General features: G+C 31.5%; 1 protein-coding gene across 8 annotated transcripts in view; it reads right to left on the bottom strand.

Annotated features, from left to right (window-relative positions):
- The window catches only part of LOC138940253 (QRFP-like peptide receptor), a 66615-nt gene that overhangs the window by 11067 nt on the left and 44924 nt on the right, over window positions 1-10624 (bottom strand). For 3 of the 8 annotated variants that reach the window (XR_011447970.1, XR_011447968.1, XR_011447969.1), the window contains 3 exons: window positions 8386-8544; window positions 7200-7407; window positions 3324-4453 (listed from right to left, as the gene is read on the bottom strand). Coding sequence is in view for 3 of the 8 variants with exons in the window: in XM_070308951.1 (XP_070165052.1) it covers window positions 4444-4453; window positions 8386-8544 (169 nt within the window). In the remaining 5 variants the exon portion in view is untranslated. Of the gene's footprint in view, window positions 1-420; window positions 3122-3323; window positions 4454-7199; window positions 7408-8385; window positions 8545-10572; window positions 10622-10624 lie in introns of those variants that run through there. The other 5 variants (XR_011447966.1, XR_011447967.1, XM_070308951.1 and 2 more) reach the window with 5 other exon arrangements.

Below are 10624 nucleotides of genomic sequence, written 5' to 3'. Positions count from 1 at the left end.
AATTCTGTGTCTGAAAGGTAAAAGGATAAGCGCGATAATTATAATTAACAAAATGAAATAACTTATAAAACTTGTACTCCTTGTGTAAATTGATATATGGTATATAATTTATATCATTTTAAAACTCTGTTCGTTTTACCACTCTACATCTGTTATTTAATCACTTTTTACATTTTAAAAACTTAATCAATATAGATCTCTTTGCTCCATACATAATTATATTAACATAGATACGTATTTTTAAAAATTAATACAAATTGATCGATTATTTGCAATATATATTATTATTAAGATTAAACATTTTCAAATAAATATTATTTCTATATAAGGCATATATAACGAGGAAATATTCTTGATTTTTTTTTATCATATATATATATATATATATATATATATATATATATATATATATATATATATATATATATAATCTGTACGTTACACGGTAACTTGGTAACTATCTTGTTCGTAAAACTATTATTTTCTTCACATGCTTTTATCCTTCTCGTTGGCGTTTTCCTTCGAGTGGACATTCTATTGTACTTTTTCCTTGCAACGCGATATGATTAGGAGGCGCATTACGCAGCTTTATTCCGCCTCTCTTATATTAGCTGTATCGCTTACTTCTTTCTCGGTTCGCCATATCATATTTCAGAGTTTCTTGAGTTACCAACGTAACGTGGAGAGATCGCACCAAATAACAACGTTATCTCTTTCTTTCTTTCATCCGAAAATCATCCTCATCTCAGGTCAAATGTATCGATTTTGCAATCATTACAATCATTGCAATCGTAACAATCGATTTCCAACCATTCATATCGCTATTATATGACATCCGTTTCGTGTTTGCTTGCTTTCTGATGAAATTTCATGGGCTACTTAATCGTATACCTTGTGTATCTTTATCTTCCGGAATTTTCTATATATTATTGCCATATAAATATAATACGTATCACTTAAGAAATTCATTCTTTCTTTCTCAAATCTAATGACATAATTAAATGTAACCAGTAAATTCAACGTATATAAACCGTACAGCACGGAATGTACACGAATAATCATAACGCAAATACCGTCCATTTGATTATCTCATCATGGATAATACAAGATATAATAGTTACCGCGACACAAATTCCATACATAAATGATAACGAATTCTTGTTTAATTAATTATATGTTCAAACGCGATCGTTGAATATTTTGAACAGTGGTCTCGATTGGTTGGGTAACCGCATTATTTGCATAACTCGGTGATACGAACATTCAAAATTAACAACTACGCACGTAACTATGTGTTAGAGGCTATACGCGTGATATAGTATATGTTAATGGTACACATAATTCACCATGGTGGCTTCCTGAGAATTTAAGATCAGAGAGTATGATAAAGACAAAGAGATGGAATTATGAAGTAAAAATTTGCAATGAAAAGAGCAACATATATTGTTCATATTTATATATTTTATATTCGCTCTGGGATATCGTAATCTACATAGATATCGTTCTAACAATAAAAGAAAAGTTGACTAGTACATTTATTTAGACATTTAAAGCCGTGTGTAACATCTAATCACATACGAAGTATACAGTTTATGTGTGTATATATGTGTATATTATACAATATATACAGTCGCGCTATTATCGTTATATATACCCTATTATTTAAGATAAATTAACTCGCGCGTACAAATACATACGTATGTTCCTATGGAAAAGAAACAATTCTTTATAGCTGTATAGATTTAATTAATATAATTACTATATGTATACACGTATAAAGATCGATCTTTCATTGCCGAGGTTCACGCCCAAATATCTCCTCTCAAAACAGCACAGAAAAGTCAAAAGACATATCTTAATGATGTTTAAAAGACGTCTTTAAGATATACATATATATACATATGAATTGAATTTAACATATGGTACATATGATTGAATTTAAAAAAATAAGATTGTATTACAGTTAACTTGAAGAATCTGCAAGAAATATATTGTGATTAATTATGATTCTCGGCGATTAAAAATCGATGCGACGAGATTCGGTTTTATTACTCATTTTATATCTCATCACGGTTTGTCATAGATTCGGATAATTACCATCTATACATCAAATGCAATAAATACAATAATATGTTAAAGTGAAATTGTGTCATATTAAATCATCGTGTATTATTCGACGAATAATTTAAATTCAACAATAAAATTATTTCTACATTGCTGATTCTCAGTCTGTCAAGCGATTCATAAAAATCTATGTCCTACGTGTTCAACGAAGGGATAATAATGTAATAAAAATTATAAATGAAATTATATAATTAACTCTTTAAATTGTCGGAAAGATCTCAGTGCCTAAGAGTGTACTTTTTTATCTACTCAAAAAATTATTCTAAAGCCTTGCTGGTGCGTACACTTTAATAATTTTAATAATATTTTTATACACCTTACAATTATGAGATTAAAGCCAACAGCTTGAGAGCTTAAAGCTTGTAAATGTAGACTTTTTGATCTTATTCTTGCACGCAAATACAGATACAATGCAGATGAAAGCTGTTGCACGTTACGCAAACGTTGATTTTAATTTTGCCTACGATGCGGCATGTTAATCGCCATGTTAATGTTTAGTGTATTTCATTAATATCTCTCATTTATAACTATTAAAAATTTATTCATGCTATCCTTGTGGGATTTAGAGCCACAGAGTGGCATTATCTCGGCAAACTTGTCAGAATCATAAACATCGCATCATAATATCACACTTGTCAAATCTAAAGATAAAATGTTTGAATAATGTAATACTTATTTATTTGCGTATTTTCTATACATTGATCAGCGACTTGATTTCCCCAGGTTTTTTTTTCTTTTTTTTTTTATAATACGGCTTACTATCGAAAACCCGCATGCCTGACACGATGGATCGCTAAGAATTATATATTAAAAGTCTTTTAACGTAAGAGCTTGTATTATTATTACTAATATTATAGATAGAATAACCTACGATATTTAGTATTAAGAATTCAAAAAGAAAGCTAGAAAAATAAGAGAGAATGCAATATTCTCTCGAGTAACAAAAACCGAGATTTCATATATTAAATTTACTGTTGATCCTCTTGACACGGACACGCTGGAACAAGTTAATTAATCTAGCTACAATTATATTCTCTGACATGATATTCTCATGTAAACGCGTACGGCTCAATGTTTCGAAAATATGCTACGAATATCCACGATGAATTACGTAATTGCCCTGACTTCGAAATATGACGCTTTGAGAAATTATTACATATATACACAAATGCATATGTTAAATCGATACTTGGCTCCATCTCTCACGTTGCAGAAACTCGTGTGAGAAATGTTTATCGGCCGTTATCGAACATGCATGGCGAACATTTGGCAAATTTGTCGTGTCTGTAATACACCGCATCTAATATAATTCCTAGAGCGTATCGAGTATTTGCAAAACAATCCTCGAAACGGTTTCTGTCCCGACATTTGTAGTCGGCGCACTTTACGATGCACTTTCTACAATGATAAATATAGTTATCGAATCCGCTGTATTTTCTCTTTGGATAAAATACGCAGAACTGATATTCGTTGCATAAATATCGAATGAAAATTAGTCCGATACATTCGCAACAAAACATGCACCGTTTCTAGCTTTAAGCTTAGCTGAGGTAGTATGTTTTATACGAAAAGCAAAATTTTTAAAATTAGACTAGCATTAAATAAATGACGAGAATATCTTATTTTTATCGAATTCTTATACGATTCTATACGAATTAAAGAATATCAACAATTAAAAACTTGGTACTCGACATATATCCTTTTCAAATAAATATCCAATCTGTTCTTTAATGATCTTGCATCCTACTGCATAATTTAATCAGTGTCTTTTTCTTTTTTACGCGAGATATCTTCGCAAGATTTCTAAATCCGGACCACTTGGCTATTTATAGCTCGGCTACTCTACTACGCGGCCACCTTGGATGCCGCCGTTGCCCACGCCTAAAGCCCACTTTCTGACCCTTATCCACCCACTCAACTTTAACCGTACGTTAAACGTCCAATTGTCCAAATATCCAATTAATCAACTGTCCAATTATCTCGCCTACGAGACGAGTGAGCGATAATGCTACCGCTATGAGGTGCGACACGAGGGTGATAAATAGACTATAAGCCCGTTCGGGAACTTACATTATCTACGAGACCGCCTTAGCAGATAGTTTCACACTCGCGTTGGAGCCATTGTCAATTCACGAAAGTTTTGTCGCTTCTGTCATTCCGCTTCTCGAAATGGTCATAGGCAGCCGAAAGGTCTTGTTCCATGCTTCGTAAAATTTATAATCGCGTTTCTTTCTTGACTTTATTCACGTCTCACTGTCGGAAATTTTCCCCTATCTGACGGATCTCCCTCGACGATCTGGTCCGGGAATGAAGAAAGAATCAGGTCCATCTAAAAACACAAGATGAGAGACGGTGAGTATAAAGAAAGAGAGAAAGGGAGAGAAAGAGACGTGGCAATGGAATTTCATTATATGGTGGAATTTGAAAAGAGAGTAAGTCGCGAGAGACGTTCTGCAGCGGATTACATTTAAACGAGAAAATCTGACTGACTGCGAACGCTGATGTCCCGTCTCACATTGATGCAGAGTGTGCTTGAGAAACAAATGATTCGTAGATTAACTCTTAGATCTATCTTAGGGATCTATCTATTTTTTATCGTTTAAACCAACACCTTGCGAGAAAAAGGATTATCAAGATTTTTAGAACGATGAGAATAAAAATTAGAGAAAATAAAATATATAAAACTTTATTAATTAAAAAAAAAATTAATGTTATAATTTAATTAAAATTCTCTTTTTTTAGCACTTGAATTTAGATTATCTTATTTCTTGATTATTTTCTCAGTTATTTGCGCATTTCGATGTACATATCAAACTTTTTATCTCCCTGAATAGACCGAATATATAATCGTGTAAAGTAACTAGATGGTACATTTTTATAATTCATATTCGATTTCGTTATAATTATCTTAATGATAATATAATAAATAATTCTTCTTACGATAAAACACTGGTGATGACATTTCTGATAAAGTAATGAAACACAGTTAGGATTATAAAATTATTATGGAACTTTCTGATCGATGAGTAGGTCTGAGAGGATTTGCGAAGTGGATTTGAGGTCTTTGAATCTTTTTTTTCTCGGCGCTTTCCTTTAAAGAGTTATCAAGTAAAGTAAGACATCTACATTACACGCCCAAAGTCTTGAATGAGCTTAATATCATTGGAAAAGGTTTAAAAAAACTCGTTATGTGCGAAACACGTGCAATACTATTCTATTATGTATTTAATATTGAAGAACCAACATTTTGTAAGTATTGTTAATATCTTGCAATAAAAAAAAAAATAAAATAAAAAAAACCATTTTATCATATAATCGTAAATATAAATATAAATAAATCATATTTATATTTATAAATCCAACATGCTTAAAAAATACATTTTTATACTTGCAAGATATAACAAATAAATATTAAAAGTAAATCAATATTTGCAGAAATAAGAATGAAACTTTTTCTGAGCGCGAAAATTGCTGAGTGACATTGTAAAAAGTTTAATTCATAAATGATTCATTTATCTTCCTTTATTCTTATATATCTTGTAATTATATATCATACAATACAAATAAATTAATAGCAATTAGATGATAAATTATATATATATAATGATTGAAATATTTCAAGTTTTATAATTAATAAGTATACAACAGAAGAAGATGTAAGAAATGTATTAAGACAGAGGAAGAAGATTTATGTATTTTTTCTTGTCTTTCTAGATTTCGGAACAGTAATCTATCTTCTATCTTATAGATAGATGAGATTATTTTGCATATTTTTATATTTTTTGATATTAAATATCTCAGCAATTTAAGTCTTAAAAGTGAAAACAAAATTTAAAAGATTGTGACGTTGAAGAAACATTTTGTCTCGCTATGTTTGGAAAATATTCTGTATATGTTTTTGGTATGCTTTGATTGTTCTTATCATATCTCTCGATATGCACAGTTTTATGGAAATATTATTTAAAAAAAATATTGCAATTTAATTCGTACAGAGTTATTGTTAGATTCTATTGTTTTCAATGCATACGTAAAAGTTTATATCTGCAGCACGAAACGTGCAAAAATATAAATGAACACATGCAACAATAATTAAAACAATAATGGACACATGCAACAATCGACAGATTTTTGATCGAAAAGCATCATTCCAATTTTTCCCGCAAATTTATTTTGGTATGCTGGTTGGTATATATTGTAGAAACGTGAGAGCGAAAATTGGTTAGGCAAAACGGCATTAAACGACAGAAGTGCGGTCATTCGCAATTTACAAATATATGAGTATCCCTTCATTTAATCGCGCTGCAAAATGGAATTAAATGGTGCCAAACTCGGTGCCAAACGCTTCTCCGCTTGTTTCCCATGCGTTAAAACAAATAAAGAATTAAACTAATATTTAAAATAAATGCTTTCAAAGTAAAAAATTTTTATAAAATTTAGACATAAGGACATGAAGCTGACTAATCAATGCTTGGTTATTTTCCTGTATTTTAAAAAGCGAGAACACGCGCATGTGAATGTAAAAAAATATATTGCGGTCATTTTATTTAAAGAACGTTTTAACGCTATATGTTATAGAAAATCGCTGGTTCAGATAAACTGAATTCGTTTTACCAAAACTTTTTGTTTTCCTATTTTTTATAAAAATTTTTTAAATAAAATGATGAAAAAAATAATTCATCTTAAAAATTATTCACGATTTCGAATTTCTGCACAATCTTCCATTTAAAACAATATAAGTTTTAATTCAAGACTCACAATTATTATTTCAAAAATAAAAGATGTTTTTAAAAAAACATTAATTTTTGACAAATATTGTATTATAGATTTTTTCTCTCCATATAATACACTCGAATATTTATCATATATCAACATAAAATTTTTCTAACCTTCCACGATGCCATGTGTTATTGTACCATATTAAGCTAATATGAGTTATGAATTCAATCTTTCGATTTGCTGCGGAGTCAGATATAAGGAAAGATCCGTGCAATAAATTTAAAGCGTCGAATACCGGAATCGATATTACATTTGAACGTACGAAATGAATAGCGACGTTGACGAACTATTCAATTTACCTCGATTGAATCATGTTCCCTTTGTTTATGACATTCGTGGGCAAGCGGACATTTGTGGCGCATGCACGGGCTTTCTAACAGTGTCCAGTCAACCAGGTTCGTTCGCCGATCAAGGTGTCGCAAAACAACATCTCACGGATGGACTACAAGATGCAGATTGGTCGAGTTTTGGGAAGTTTTCGACCCGCGGAAGGAGTTTCGAATCCACCTGAATCATGCATGTAGAAACGGAGAATTTTGAAACAGAATCTTGGCTCAAGTTAACGTTAAAAGTTTTCAAATCGTAGAATTCATATGTCGAACAATTAAAATCTTTTAGCTGATAGATAGCGGCCTCAGAATTCGATAAAGGAGATACTAAAGTTCGATAAAACATCTCCTATTTCTTCTTCCTTTTTATCTTCTTCACTTTCTTCTTTATGATACCGCAATAATTTAAGTAAGAGCGTTATATATAATCGAATCTTTCTATGAGTTTATAAAAATCTTTTTGTTTTTATCGGCTTTATAAAAGCCGATGTAAAATTGTCATCAAAAAATATTTTCCGCGATAATACATGTAATTCTTCCCATAAATCATAAAGCTATCGATGCCATGCGCGCTTTTCTCACGTGTTTTCGTTGCTTTCAAAGATTTTACGTCCGGTACCAACTATAATATTTGCTATCGTTTGTCAAGTATTCGTATATATTTTACAGTTCATTTTCAGACTTATTTTCAGATAAAGTCGTATACATATATGAGATTAATATGTTGCCGAAGGCCGTGCTGTAAATTACGAATAAATTCTTTTCAAATATACCCCCGCCATTCCGCGAGTTCTGATTTTTATAGAATACGTAGGAACGTCGTTGTGGTTCACTCGAGTCTTTAAGCAAAAGTAATTTCGGGTCTACATAATTCTCCCTTTATTCATACATTAAATTAAAAGCGGTTCACCGAGAATGGTAACGATTACGGCAACTTTTTAATGATATTACAAGGACAACCTTTTAAACCACTGGAGGAAAAAAAAATGCTAACAATATCTCTTTTATAAGATGGCACGAGGAAATTCGAGGAGTATATTTCGAAAGATGGATAAACGCAATTTTGCGCAATTCTGTCATTCTATCTTTCGTTCCTCCCAATAATACCAAAACGAGAGCGTCATCGATACATATAACAAACAACGGCATGATATACCTCACGCTGGTACTTCTGGTCTGGCTGAGACTGGGATGCCTCGTTACGGATGATCGGTAGCCTCTTCTGGGGCAGCAAATCCATCCGCCGCAGGCAGCCGACAGGAAGCTCTCCCTGAAGTGCTTGGACATAAACCCGTAAACTATCGGGTTTATACAACTGCAATGCCAAATACCGGATTAAAGGAACGACGGATTGAAAGTCGCCGACAGCTGGACCGCGAATGATGCAGCCGCTCGGGATGAAGCCGCAGTTGCGAACACGCGCGGTATTCCGCATCGAAATGCGGAATGAAATCTGCACTTTAAATCTGAACCGCGTAAGCGCGCAGCACAATTTCGATCTCCATTTTACATGCAAATCCTGTATCGACTATTCTATCTCAAGTGTATCCCGCCCACCAAATTGTCCGGAGAACAGAAAGAAAAAGCGGGCTGTGAACATTCTACGAAGGAATGGCAAAAGCTAAAGAAAGTACCTTCTTTTATAGAATATATGTATTTAAAAAAAGTCCATGTAAAAAAAAGAAACGTAACTCGAGAGTATATAAAAAAAGGATTATTTGTAATATAACGTATAATATCTATCATTAGAAATTAATAATATCTCTATTTATCTTTAATATATATATAATAAAACAAAACGGCATTTTATTATCCCTTAGATGTACAATGTAAAAAAAAAAAAAAAAAAATTAAACTTTTGTCATTTTCCTAATAAAAAAATAAAATACATTCTACATTCTACAATAAAATATATTTTATATTCCTTTAGAAAATAATATCCGTAATGTGATTTGATAATTAAAAATTAGAAACGTTATAGAGTTATGAGACATAAGCGGAATTGAACAAATGTACGACTGAAAAACAATAATTTTTTTTGTTTAATATGTTTGTATTCATATATCCAGATGACGATCAATTTATTATTGAAAAATAATGAGCCATTTTTGTCTTATACTTTTATACATACATGTCAAATATGTATCTGGCATAACCACCAATTAATCTGAGGATTTTCATAATACTCCCCAAAAACTTTGGACATGCGCAACAAAGATCGTAATAGTAGCAGAACCGGATTTGAGGATAAAAGATCAGCGTGTCGAGGTTTGTATTAAAACAAAAGTCTCTGCAAAATCAAAATTTGTTTGCGATTGCTAAACATAAAGTAGAATGCTTTATTACTTTTTTACAAGTCTAGTTCTTGCTACTAATAAGAACTCCCACACTGTCTCGGAGCGCACGTAGGGATGTCTATATTTACAAAACCAGTCCGAAGACAGGTCAAACTTAGGAAACTTGCTAAAGTCCGCCAGGAAGATCTTTCCTTCCGTCCGATCGAGAAAAGTTAGGAGCTACTTTTAAAATTTGAGATAGTCTCTCTCCTACTAACGCTCGCGAAACTTATAACCGAAAATATAAAATGTCAGAGTTTTGTTGTACAATCCAGTCTTTTTATAAAAGTACCTTTCATAAAGTAAAAAATATATTGCTTCTCCATCAAAGCTGCTTTATCATGTAGAAATAATTAAACTTGATATTTCAAAGAACTTTTTCGTTTTGATAATAAACTACAACGTACAAAAATAGCAGATATATACACAAAAAAGATCGTAATTTTAAAAATTTATATTTAATCTGAAAATAAAGAGATTAAATTTGCATCATGCCATAATTTCATTGCGCTTTGCGATGCATTTTATTTACGCGTCGATTAGCAATTCATTTTCCCATCTACAAAAACCCTTTTTTCTTTATATATATATATATATATATTTCTATATATATATATAGATTTCTATATATATATATATATATAGAAATCTCCCAATCAATTTCATATCGTATTACATTGTAGAGCCATTGTGAGACCAGCGGTCAGCGGTCTCTAGTATTTGCAGTATCGAGAGAACTGTCACAGGAAAAGGCCTTCTAGTCTTTCAATGGAAAAACGTTGTCCACGGTACAAAATTTATTAAAAGTGCTAGTCAAAGAACAAAATATGAAGTATTTGTCAAACGCGTTCAGAAAAACGCATTATATTCGAGAACGAGAGAGCGAGAGAGAGAGAGAGAGAGAGAGAGAGAGGAAAAAAATACCGTAAATTTAAATATTAATTTTTTATTATTTAAGAAAAAAAGAGAGCAATTATAAAAATTTTTAATATTAGTATTATCTTTCTCCAAGTAAATTCCAAATCAAGCTTCCATTAAAGTAAACTCGATGGTACGCTA

The sequence above is a fragment of the Polyergus mexicanus genome, unplaced genomic scaffold, assembly GCF_030449975.1.
Source record: "Polyergus mexicanus isolate NDT 795.1 unplaced genomic scaffold, iyPolMexi1.0 SCAF_16, whole genome shotgun sequence".
Classification (NCBI taxonomy): domain Eukaryota; kingdom Metazoa; phylum Arthropoda; class Insecta; order Hymenoptera; family Formicidae; genus Polyergus; species Polyergus mexicanus.
The sequence above is the reverse complement of the archived record's forward strand: the minus strand, read 5'-3'. Positions and strand labels throughout refer to the sequence as shown.